The 13,242-nt window shown below is 35.5% G+C and overlaps 1 protein-coding gene across 1 annotated transcript; it reads right to left on the bottom strand.

Moving 5' to 3' along the window:
• Window positions 1-1,232: 1,232 nt before the first annotated feature.
• LOC141914312 (receptor-type tyrosine-protein phosphatase T-like) lies at window positions 1,233-11,977 on the bottom strand. The gene is made up of 29 exons (XM_074805592.1): window positions 11,811-11,977; window positions 11,134-11,163; window positions 10,744-10,801; window positions 9,831-10,546; window positions 9,464-9,655; window positions 8,766-8,996; window positions 7,952-8,179; window positions 7,502-7,651; window positions 7,053-7,376; window positions 6,777-6,886; window positions 6,502-6,700; window positions 6,328-6,424; window positions 5,994-6,255; window positions 5,765-5,913; window positions 5,454-5,638; window positions 5,202-5,377; window positions 5,040-5,127; window positions 4,855-4,931; window positions 4,732-4,768; window positions 4,557-4,666; window positions 4,342-4,476; window positions 4,059-4,216; window positions 3,848-3,983; window positions 3,606-3,761; window positions 3,291-3,449; window positions 2,817-3,161; window positions 2,558-2,694; window positions 2,348-2,483; window positions 1,233-2,270 (listed from the first exon to the last, which is right to left on the bottom strand). Exons 4-26 carry the CDS (start codon window positions 9,901-9,903, stop codon window positions 2,976-2,978), a joined length of 3,618 nt encoding a protein of 1,205 aa, XP_074661693.1. The 5' UTR covers window positions 9,904-10,546; window positions 10,744-10,801; window positions 11,134-11,163; window positions 11,811-11,977; the 3' UTR covers window positions 1,233-2,270; window positions 2,348-2,483; window positions 2,558-2,694; window positions 2,817-2,975.
• Between the last annotated feature and the right edge of the window lie 1,265 nt (window positions 11,978-13,242).

The following is a 13,242-nucleotide window of genomic DNA, read 5'->3' as shown; positions in this document are numbered from 1 at the left end:
TTTGATACGTGATGTTTTTGTAAATCGCGCTGTAAATCTTCGTGAATACACGTAGTGCGATATCAGAATAGAATGTCTTAACTTGACAACAAAAAATCACCACAATATTCTAAAGCATGTTATGAGCCACAAATGCTCAAAAGTTGGTCAAAGATCCACTGATTAACTCTAACCAACTGACCCCCGGAATCGTAAGTCATTACGTGCTTTATAATCTCCGTGATTATTTTGTGTTGATCCAACCACAAAAGAATACTCCATTCCTAATAAACTAAATTCATTGTTACCAATGTTTATCATATGAATCATATTGTTGAAATTTCAAAAATGGCTAATCATGTCTTTTGTTCAACTTCAGAAAAAGATGACTTTTTGGTAAACTATTTAAAGTAAATCTATGAGTTCATGAAAGACTTTCCTTTTGTAAAACGAATCAAGAACAAAACAAAACAAAACAGAAAGCACCGAATGTATTTCCGGAAATGAATTTTCTTTTGTTAAACAAGACAAAAATAAAAACATTAAGTGCAAAAATAAACATCAAATTCAAATCAGTAAAATCTACATATTTTATCCTAGATTATGTACAATATTCGAGTTCATTATGAAAGTAAAATAATCAGTTATATTTATATAAGGACTGTGAGTATAATCAATAAACGTGACGACAGGTAACAACTAACTGTCAGTAGTTAACTTGATTTTATACTAGAAATTACGAGTTTTAGCTACTAGTGTAATATATGTATTGTAGAAACTTTACCGGATGAAAATTATGAGTAATTAGATTAATTAAAGATAATTAATTAAGAGTGACTGAATTGATGTTTTCTTTTGTAGTTATTTGCTAGTGGCATTTATATTAAGTTTTCCATTTAAGGCTTAGCCTGTAAACGAAATTTAAACGTCATTCGTATGATTTGCTGGAATTCGAAAAAGCCGTATTGTGCTGCCACGTAGCGGCAACAACCCCACTTCAAGTAAACCCCTCTGCCCCCTATAGGTGTGATCGAGTCGCAGGGCAGCAGAAAGTTGTTTATTTTCATGACAAATAAGATATAAAACCTGAAGGAACCCAGAATCTTCAATCGTAAAACAAGACAAAAACAAAACAGAAAACACAAAAACAAACACAATCAAATCAGTAAAATCTATATATTTTATTCTAGATTATGTACAATATTCGAGTTCATTGTGAAATTGAAATAATCAGTTATATTTATATAAGGACTGGGTGTATAATCAATAAACGTGAAAGCAGGTAACAACTAACTGTCAGTAGTTAACTTGATTTTATACTAGAAATTACGAGCTTTAGCTACTAGTGTAATACAATTCAAATTCAAATATTTATTCAGTATAAACAATTGCACTGTTTGTGACTGACATTTCTACATACATATAACAAAGTGAGAAAGAGAAATAATAATAATCATTAACATCTGATAAACAAGCACTGATATAAAAACAGATATATATGTAATATGATAGACTATATGCATGGCTCGAAAGTTTCAACAAAAAAATACTATATCGGCAGATATATTATAACATGTATAGTAGAAACTTTACCGGATGAAAATTATGAGTAATTAGATTAATTAAAGATAATTAATTAAGAGTGACTGAATTGATAATCACAGTACAATTACATTGTCATTGTGAATTATTTTACGGTAACTTACTGTCAGTAGTTATGTTTATTTTACACTAGAAATTACGAGTTTTCGCTTTTACTAGTGTATATGTATATTAGGTGGATAGGTGGATAACAGTGAGGGAAGGAAGTGGATGATACACGATGTGAACGCGGTGATTACAAATATGAGTGATGATATTAACTAAGAATATCTAATTAACAGTGATAATTACATAAATCATCTTTATATTGAAATCTATTTCTTTTGAAAAGTATCTGAATATATCTTTATTTACATTGAAATTATAACGTAAGACAACACTCAGTTTTATAGATACATAATTAGATAGCTGATATATAAATTATATATGAATATAATTCATGAACAAAAAAGTAATCGTAAACATAAACACAATAAAACCGGACAGTTTCTGGAGTAGACCTAAGGTTCCTCAATACGAAAAGTACGTTAATCTTTATGTCCTTTACTCAGGTGCCTTTACTCAGATTCCCTTTTCTGATTGTTTGCCTTTCTTCAGCATTTCGAATCATAATTCTAACTAAGGTTCACATAAGTGTCGAATCCTTGTAAATAGAATATCACCAGATCGTGTAGAAACTTGTACTGTTCCTATGAATACGAAAACAAGAAAAATACATCAATAAAATAAATCGTGAAAATACAAAGAAAATCGATTAATTTCTTACCAAATTTGGAATGAATTGAGGTCGAGTCATTCGTAGTTTTTGTATACAGTGATAAATATCGATTTGTTCGCTAGATGGCGCCTTGGTGATCAGTTCAAATGCCGCACAAAATAACCCTGCTCTCGTTGTGCTGTCCCTGTAAAATTTGCATAATCGATAGAATATGTGATATTGTTTTGAATAATTGACTGATGTTGCTAAGATACGAACATGCAATGTACAACAATAGGACTGGTCACGTGTTCTCTTGTAACTAGATTCACAAACTCGAATAGATGTTGTAAATTAGGAACCGACTCATCCTCAGGCCATCCTAAAAACTGGATCTGACGAATCTGATGCGATTCCTGTGAAATCAAAGAAATACAATTGATCTGATCAGGTCATAGTAAATAGCAATGTCGAAGGAAATTCCGAAAAATGCAGCCATATTTCTCTGTACAGTAGCTACCGAAACAACTCAACATACATTCTGTTTTTTGAGGATCAAATCCCGGCGAACGATGGTCTTACAGAGCAATGAAACTTCCTCCACAGTGATTGTAAAAGGACTGCATTTGATGCTTCCAGCTGCAGGCCAGTAACTTGCATATGTCCAAAATCAGAAGATGTATTCTGGAAAAGATACCTACAAAGCAGACCTATGTATACTAGATGCTAGACTAGGAATACACCTTACCGGATCTTGTGGATATTCTTGATGCATCATCACAATAATTTCACAGTTATAGTCAAAGATCATTTGCCAGAAGTCAGTAATAGTATTTGCCATTGGACTTTGTGTTGCTATAAACACGTTTTTATCTGTGATCGTCTGTAAAAAGGAAAGTATTTCAATCAGATTCTTATAACTTATCGATATCTCAACTGAAGATTATCGAGGCTTAATGCCCCCCTCCACCAGATATTCCACGGACAGCTATTAATTCAGAATCAAACTCACGTGCACAAATGAAGCATTGATGAACCCTTTATGTGAGAGTTGCGGTTGATACTGTGCCTCGGGAAGGATGTCTTTGTATCGGGACTTGTTAACATTGTTGAGTAGTTTGGCCACTGCTAGTGATTCCTCGTCCTGAATCGGAGTCGATGCCTTCAAAACCTGCATCAGAAAACAACGCATTGGGTAATTATTTTCTTCAAAACCAAACCAAGGAAAAAAATTGAAATCTAGTTTATCTGGGTCAATGGATTCATTGCTGCCATCTGTTTGTTATCCAAAACCCTTCATCTCATTTTGGCTGATCTTAATACGTACAAGAAATTGTTCCTCTATTTTATCAGACACGTTTCTAGATACGGGACGCGTTGCCTTTCTTTCCTCGTATAATTCTCTGAAACTCGTGGTCGTGTATGCCACCGGTCCCAGTACCAGTTCCTCCAGTAGAATCTGGTGCACGAGAATGTACTGTTTCTGCAGTAGATAGTAATAAAGGAACACGTTGAAGTTTTCCATTTTGGAAACGTGAAATGAGAGGCAGTAACTTTATTAAGATTTACCATATTTTGGATCATTTCTGGTCTTTGTTGTCGTAATTTCCTAAACATGTCGAATACGTTAACGAGTCCATCTTTCTTGGCTTTCTCAAGAAGCTGCTCCGTTGCGATATAACAACCCGTCCTTCCAGCACCAGCACTGAGAACACAAACAATAACATATCTAAACGTGTCCTTAACGGTAAAGGACTGGAAGATTTTCGAATTAATTTACCTGCCATGAACCAGCACAAGTCCCTGATCCGGGTCGGTAAGACGCTGTTTGATGAACTGTTGCATACGAACAACAGATAAAGCCGGGAACGGTACACCATGATCCGGCCATCCTCGATAGTGAAACACTAATAGATTATGTGCTTGTTTGTGGCCACGCTATAAAATAAATGAAATGTTACTTATCGGGAGAGTCTATTAAAATCGATATCTGAACCAAGCTTATAGTTAGCAGAAATACCAACACTAGGTCACTCATGATAAAGCAATGACATGATCATTACCTTTGTAATGGACAAGAAATGTACGGCAGCCGGAGGCTCAGTGTGTTTTTCCATTTTCTTTGCAACTTTTACTGTTATATCTCCATATCGACCTTTCGTGTTCAGTTTTGTTGGCCAATATAAATGATACTTCACCTGCAAGTTAAAAATCAACGGTACTTATTTTTCTACATTTTGCCTGTTTACGCTTCAGCATCTTAGAGTATTTTTGCAACCTTCTTATCTTTGCCTTGTCCTTCAGTCAGAGCAGTGAGTACAATAATAGCCGGACATTTCTCTTGCCAAATCATCCGCCAATGGTCATTGATTGTAGATAGCAATGGAGCTGAAAGAGCAAGTTAGATGAGTGAGCGCACAAGTAACACGAAACAATTGAATCATGAGACTTACCCTGGCAAGCAATACATATTACATGACCAGTTAGTCCCTGAAAATTAAATTCAGAATTTCCGTTTATATACAATAGGAGGACGTGGCAACATTTTCAAGAGCAGAGAGGGATTGATTTATCACCCGAATATAATTGGCATTGATGTAATCTGATGTTGGATCTTCACCGATTTGTTCCAGAACAACTCTAGTCGAATCATCTAGAAAAAACCACTCAAAGTCAATGAAACTCAATAGAGATGTTTCACAAGGCAACTCTTGTATTTACGACAGAACTCATGTCTATATAATGACCAGGCAATACTTACAGGCCAATATGTTTGGAAACCTGTTTTTCTCAAGATTTTCCACTTTCTCAGCGCAGGCGCTCAATCCACGTCTCAACTTGAGAACACTCTACAGATAAAATAGATCCAAAAAATAATCACATCTCTTACCGACGCGTAGTCACAACCTCCCTGCAATTTTACCTGAAATTCTTCATTCATATTCTTCCACTCATCAGAGGTTTTCATCAAAGTATCTCCCAACAGGTCACAAATCATAGTAGCGCCTTTAGAAGCGATTTCGTTATGACGATCCTCGCCATCTGGCGTTTCGCATACAGCATTCGGATCGTCATAGATATTGAAATACGCGGAGCTTTCTATATAGACAGGAATCATAGTTTTAAAACATTATTAGGCTTCAACTTTCCAAAACCTCACGGTCTTGAGACAAACCTCTTGAAAATGCAGAATTTGCACTAGCTGTATTTTCTTGTCTCGATGATTTAGGACAATTCTCATAAACAGCCTCTGCTTCTTCTCTCGCCAAAGGTATTTCAATACGTTTATCAGAAGGTGAAATATTCCCCATGGATATTTCTGCATTGTTCGATGTTTGTTTAGTTTTGAATCCACCGCGTCTGAAAAGTTAAAGCGTCCATATAGTGGGTAACTGAATGAGGGGGAACCTTTGTGAGAGTAGGGACATTGGGCTATTGTCAAATGATTTGCATTGGACTTTAGAGGTCGCCACTATTTACTCGTACCTCCAAACAATATATAGAGCAACAGCAACCAATAACAGTATAAGAACAGCTGCAACAACGCCACCTATTATCCATGCCTTACTAGACGGTGCTTTAACAATGATTCTCTCTTGCTGTTGTTCTATTGGTGGATAATGCCGAAACGTTTCCTGAAAGATCAAAAAGAAATGGCTGGAATCACCTCCAAATTGGAAACTACAATTTGCTTTGAAACACTAGATGAACTCACTCCGTTATAATTGACAACGATTCCTAAAATAAAACTGTATGATTTCCCAGTTTCTAGAGGAGCATTAAAGTAACCACTATAGTTACGCGTATCACCAACTGTAAACTCAGAGGGCACTTCCGGTGGTAGAACTGCAGTAATATAAACTGATAATCCTCGCTGTTTAGCTTCTTCGTACGAGACGTACTGTGATTGGCTGACTGCACGCTTCCGGCGACGGTTGATTGGTCCATCATGTTTCTTCACGATGACCTCGTAATCGCTGAAAATCAGAGAATATCCAGTTTAAAAAAATCATGCGTTATTTATGGATAAATGTATGGAGGACACTTACGTAATGTTACCAGTGTTAACACGTGTTATTTGAAGTGTAACAGTCGCGTCTGTTACCGCTGTCTTCTTGACAACCAGTTGAGGAATGGTTATTTTACCTGAAATATCGATACAGACAATGTTGACATCGATGACATCAGTGGAAATTTGAGGTCGTTGTGGTCAAATTACAAACCTGTCCAAAAGCTAACACTGGCAGGCGAGCCTTCGCCTCTACTATTCCAGGCATAAATTGAACATTTGTATTGAGTAAAAGGTATCAGTGACGTCGTTATGTCTAAAGTTGTGACGGAGCCTTTGATTTTAGGTTTGTTGAATGTTTTTATCTCTGATAAAGGTGTTGTGGAAGTTGTACTAATGGGTTCACACGTGAGCTGAAAATAGATAGGAGACACGTTACAGTATGGCGCGGGTGGTACCCTCTACTGGTCAGGACAAGAGAATTCCTACCCGATAATTGATGAGATCACAATTTGGACTGTTTGGTGCTGTCCATATCAATGTAGTTTTCAATGTATCCTTTGTGAATGAGAAGTCGAGAGAAGCGGGAGGTCCTGGTACTGAAATATATGCAACAGACAAATTACTTATAAAATACGAATTTACATCTACTTGATGACGACAACTAATAGCATTTTAAATGGACCTACAGTAGAACAAACATGTTCAACACAATTCTGTGTTTGAATTGATGATTTAGAGTTTATAAGAATGAGGGGTTTTTACCTGCACACAAAGTCTGTATAGTTAGTATTGGACTAGTCTGACTCGCAGTTGATATAAGTTTACTGTTCACTAATTTCTGTAGACTAACAGCTATCTTATACTCGGTATTAGGAGTTAAACCAGTAACTGTGTGATGTGTAAGGACTCCTGCAGTTTCCTGATTAGTCCAAGTGTTTTCTGATATCTTACGATAAACGACTTGATACTGAACGCTGACAGTACCACGTCCTGAATCTACTACAGAACCCGAGTAAGCTGTCCAACTGACTCTTACACTGTTATCTGTCAGCGTAGATTTTCTTAATTGAGAAAATAACTTAAATTCTGAAAAAGAAAATTGATCTGTATTGAAGTTCATGGATATTCGGTCTTTTGCGATTCATATTGGTTACTATATTCAGGGAATAGGGCGTGAGATTCCCAGGAATCTATGATTCAGTGTAATATACCTGACTCGCACCACTTTCCGATGTAATTCTGTGAACAGCCAGATTCACAGATACCACTCAAATAGTTACAACTTTCACTGTTGTCGAAACACGGATAACATTCAATCATACATCCAAATGAGTTCGATCCCTTACTACAAGCACCGGGTGCTAAACAGAAATTCAAAATTGATACGAAAAATATGAATCGTTTGATCTTTCGGAAATATATTCTCATTACAAGTCAATGAATATTTTTATGAATCGATCTAATTTTAACAATAATATAATCCTTAAATGCATGGGTGCTTAAAACAAAATTTTGGTAATAAAGGGAGACTTCTTTTCATTTCAAAATTTTTCGTTCGGGGGTAAATTCTATATACAAGTCACTGAATATTTTCGAGAAAAGCAAAATCCATTTCCATACTCTTTATAGTTTACACATATATATAGTCATGTAAAACTTACCGATATATTTGAACCCAATAACTTCTATTTCTACCAGGTGGAGATACTCTGCCTTACCAATGTTCTTGTGTTGAACGGTGACGTATTGTCCAACTATAGGACCTGGGCTGCATGCTAATGTTTTATGTGTTCCACAGAGAGCGGGGCCCTGGTAAGCACATTTCTGGTTAGATGTAAAAATACTCGGGCTATTTCCGACTCGAATCTCCAGGTTGCGCGTGCGTTTTTCTGAGAAAAGATTAAGGAGCTTTGAAATATGACAGATTACTCCATGAAAATAGAAAATAATGCACGAAATCAGGGAAGCTGAAGATTGCTTTGGGTGCAAGACAATTCTATTCAAATTCTTTAGAAGAAGAAATATAAAAATAAATTAATTGTTTTCGACAGGCGCACGGCCCCTAACACAAATTTATTGTTATCGACTGAAAATGTTGACACGTTGAAAAAGTTGATTCAAAATTTTCCAATAACGTATTTTTTACGATGTTGTCTTCCATGGATACCACAGACACATTGTTGTCGTACTGTTTGATATTATTGATTATTGATGACTCAGAGTTCGATATTTCGGTAGAGTTCAATATTTCAACTCATCTTGGTTAAACGTAGGGTAACTGAAAACTGTGTGGAACTGAGTCCGGGATATTTATTTGTGATTCCTAGAATCGATCATTAATTGGTTGATTTTGAAGATATTTCATCTACTAGACCGAATTTATATCTAACGAGACTTTTCCAGTTAAAAGTTCTATTTTTTCAGATTTGACCGAAATAATCAATGAAATAATCAAAAATGATAATTTGTACTCACGCCACTCAGCGGTGCAACCAATCCCGTCTGTTCTATCCCAAAGTGTAACTTCATGTACCACGTATTGAGTTCCGAGATCAATTCTAATCCAAGCATTTTGTTCCGCTTCAGTGTGACATACATGATCACTAGCCATCCCAGTGACCGTCTGACCATCTGTACATTTACTACCGGGTAACAACTCATAGTAAGTGGATGACATGTTAACTGTTTTACCACGAGCCACGTTACCTACAAAACACATTTTGTGAATAAAAGATTTGAATTATTTCACGAATTTTCAAAACGAACAAAAACAAATTGATTCAAAGTTATTTCACAATTTCAACTAGAATTTAACAAAACTAACATTTTTTTCTTTACGCGATGAAATAATTAGAGTTGATCTCAGTTCGTCGACAGTTCCCGGATGTTTCATAAATCTATGATATTTTTACTAATAGATTTTTTCCCGCTTATGGATTAGTGACGTTAATCCGTATATGGATTAGTGACGTTAATCCGTATACGGATTAGTGTTAGTGTTATTCCGTTAATCTGAGATAAATCTAATGAAATTTACAACATTCATTCGTATTTCTTTTAGATTTATTTTTGTAAAGGCTTTCATGGAGTTAATCCGTAAATCTGATATAAATCCGAGGTTCAGTGATATTTGACCTGACCCCGGTTTACTGGAGCAAAAACAGAAAACTGACCGATTTGACAAGCTGGTCCGGCCCATCCTGGTGGTGTCCAGGGATACGGAGTTCTTATTGTAGACTCACATGCAGTGTTAGGATTTGGACACGTTAAAGCGCCATCTATATATCCGTTGATTGGACATTGGTCCACGGCTGTATTACTGCAATGACACAACCAACCAGTACAACTCTTCCCAAAACATTTCGCTGAAATGACAAAAAGAAGATTATTTTACAAAAATATTCTCCAAATGCTGTTCTCCAACAATAATTCTCTTCTTTCTCTGGTTATCATCGGTGCTCTCTTATGGATTGAAATCGTACAATTTACGATTTCCGCATTTTTTACAGCTCTGGAACCAACGATTATTGATTAACTCACCTGATGTGTTTGTGATGAATAAACATAGAATCAACAACAGCAGAAAACGAACGATGTTTCTTTCACGGTACATTTTGTCTGTCTGAATGACGCAATATGATATCGCTCACATATCTGAGGGGGAGGTTAGGAAGGAGGCCAGAACAGAACATCAAGGGTCACCGTTACCTGAGTAGGAAAAAAATAAATAAAAGAAAAAATCTTTGATAAGTAAAAAGAACAAATTATCAAAACATGAAAAAAAAACAGTTTAATTCATAGTGTTAACGGATTAACTCCACTTAAATCCTTAGCACGATAGACATGACACCCCTTTCGTGTAAAATGAGACAAACCATTGATTTTCCCCGTATCAGACAAAATAGGCATCAGCTGAATAAGTACATACCACAGAGCTAATTGATTACCAATTAAAATCATGAATCATTTTATCCTATCATTACTTCCTTAATATATATATATCAGTACATCTGTATTGCCTCCCATTTTTATCCTTATCGGTTGTAACTACCAAACTACTAGTAGATACCCGTCCACTGTGAGGTCCAGGTTTATGATTGATTGCAGGGTTGTGTGAAACATTTGTCCATATCTGTACGCCCAGACAATTGAAAACTCTGGGTTACTGGAGTCAGTTTTACATGTCAGAGTTTTCGATGTGCCTTGGACAACTTGACCGTTTGGAAATTCAGTCAGCACAATGAATTCGGGTGGAACTGAAAATAGATATCACTACTGACATGGATTTGCTTTGTAAAGCCCAACGCACACAGCAATACTATACAGTTCTGCTGCTGTCCTAGAAATAATTAACAAACAATTAACAAAATTACCAATTTACAAGTGGAAATTCTAAGATAGCCGTTTGCCATTTCCCAAACGACATTGCGAAAACCTAGTAGATTTTATTTACCATATATTCCTGTGCACTGCGTCATTAGCAACAACACCGACATCATTGGCAAACACTTCTGTAATGAAGATGAACACTGATTTAGAATATATCGCAGGTACCGCTGTGAGTGGACAAGACGTTTGATATTCTAGTCCGTTTTGTAAACAGTTAAACCGCGATCGAGATTATGAGCATGTAGAATTAAATCTGTAGCACGACCCGGCTTCAGGATTATATTAACTAAACGCACGTATCAGTGTTTCCAAAACTATTAATATGCTGCCTCTGAGAATTAACTATTATCAACAATACCGGTATGGTGGTCCTTAACTGCCACTGTCACTTAAACCAATGAAAACTGAATTCAGAGTCTGAATCGACCCACAAAATGTCGGTGCTAATCCTTACCTTCCTATACATACTGTAACCGCACAAAGCCTTTAATAGAAATAGTATACAAACAAATATCATGGATGATAACACTGTGATGTCTAGGGGCTACTAGTGGTCAGTTTAGGATCGTTAACGGGGAAAACGAACCCATTGGCCATATGTAATCACTATGATAGAATACATGTACCTTCGGTTCTATGATAGCCTACCAGACAAGCTTTTTCAGAAACTTCAACAATTGGAAATAAAAAACTGGGTCAACCGAATAAGCTTTAATTTACACTGGCTAAAAATTCGTACCTTGTTTCTCATTTCTGCTGAGCTTAACCTAAGTTAATTTAAAGTCCGTGGTCTATACCCCTCCTTTCAGTAAAGATCTATCTACAAAGATTCGCATTTTAGGCTACAAAAATTGTTACCTTGTTTCTCAAATTTCTACTGAGCTCATAAATTGACCGTCTATCTACCCTGTACATGACTATTTTTGTTTTAAATCATGATCAATCTAACAATAACAGACCCGACAGTTATAGAAATGAACTGATTACAAATTTCATCATGTTTTACGAATGTGACGCTCAGCCGATTAGGAGAAACAGAGTATAAATATTCTATATCAGCCTAACTATAGTGAATTGTATAAACATAATAAAAAAACGAAAAGATGATAGAATAGAATTAGTTTTTCTTACCTTTAGCGATGGAGATACTTGACCTTCGTAACGCTAATAAAAACAATAGCAGAGCGAAAATAAACCTTAAGAAAGTAGATTTTAACGCCGCAAAACGATGTTACAATGTACGAGCAAACTGCTTTCTGATGTATAATACTTGAACGTTCGGTCACATGAGTCTAAAAAAAAAACGTCTTCCTATTCAGGAGTGTATTATATAACTGACAATATAAAAGGTGCACGGTGTTAAATGAATGTATGCGTCGCATCTGTGTGAAATCCGCGAAAGCGTCACCTACCGGTCTACCAGGAAGTAAATTGCGATTTACGTATTTTATGTTTGAAACAGAAAACTTCGTCGTTCAAAGGAAGACGTGTCTGAACGGCGATCAGTGAAAAACTCTGCGACAACTTCCACTTTTCAAGATAGATATGTTTTATTACGAAGAAAATTGTTGGAAAATTATTGGAAAAAGTTAAATGGGCAAATGAACATTGGGCGTCAAACGTGTGCAGTTCGTTACTCTTATTACAGTCAACAAGATGAGAAACCTTGCATTATGAAGTACAGACAACCATTTGAATGATTTTTATGTAGTTTAGAAATTATTTTCATTCGGAAGTTTTTGATACGTGATGTTTTATTTTGTAAATCGCGCTGTAAATCTTCGTGAATACACGTAGTGCGATATCAGAATAGAATGTCTTAACTTGACAACAAAAAATCACCACAATATTCTAAAGCATGTAATGAGCCACAAATGCTCAAAAGTTGGTCAAAGATCCACTGATTAACTCTAACCAACTGACCCCCGGAATCGTAAGTCATTACGTGCTTTATAATCTCCGTGATTATTTTGTGTTGATCCAACCACAAAAGAATACTCCATTCCTAATAAACTAAATTCATTGTTACCAATGTTTATCATATGAATCATATTGTTGAAATTTCAAAAATGGCTAATCATGTCTTTTGTTCAACTTCAGAAAAAGATGACTTTTTGGTAAACTATTTAAAGTAAATCTATGAGTTCATGAAAGACTTTCCTTTTGTAAAACGAATCAAGAACAAAACAAAACAAAACAGAAAGCACCGAATGTATTTCCGGAAATGAATTTTCTTTTGTTAAACAAGACAAAAATAAAAACATTAAGTGCAAAAATAAACATCAAATTCAAATCAGTAAAATCTACATATTTTATCCTAGATCATGTACAATATTCGAGTTCATTATGAAAGTAAAATAATCAGTTATATTTATATAAGGACTGTGAGTATAATCAATAAACGTGACGACAGGTAACAACTAACTGTCAGTAGTTAACTTGATTTTATACTAGAAATTACGAGTTTTAGCTACTAGTGTAATATATGTATTGTAGAAACTTTACCGGATGAAAATTATGAGTAATTAGATTAATTAAAGATAATTAATTAAGAGTGACTGAA

Source organism: Tubulanus polymorphus, chromosome 12, assembly GCF_964204645.1.
Source record: "Tubulanus polymorphus chromosome 12, tnTubPoly1.2, whole genome shotgun sequence".
NCBI classification, from domain to species: Eukaryota; Metazoa; Nemertea; class Palaeonemertea; order Tubulaniformes; family Tubulanidae; genus Tubulanus; species Tubulanus polymorphus.
The sequence above is the reverse complement of the archived record's forward strand: the minus strand, read 5'-3'. Positions and strand labels throughout refer to the sequence as shown.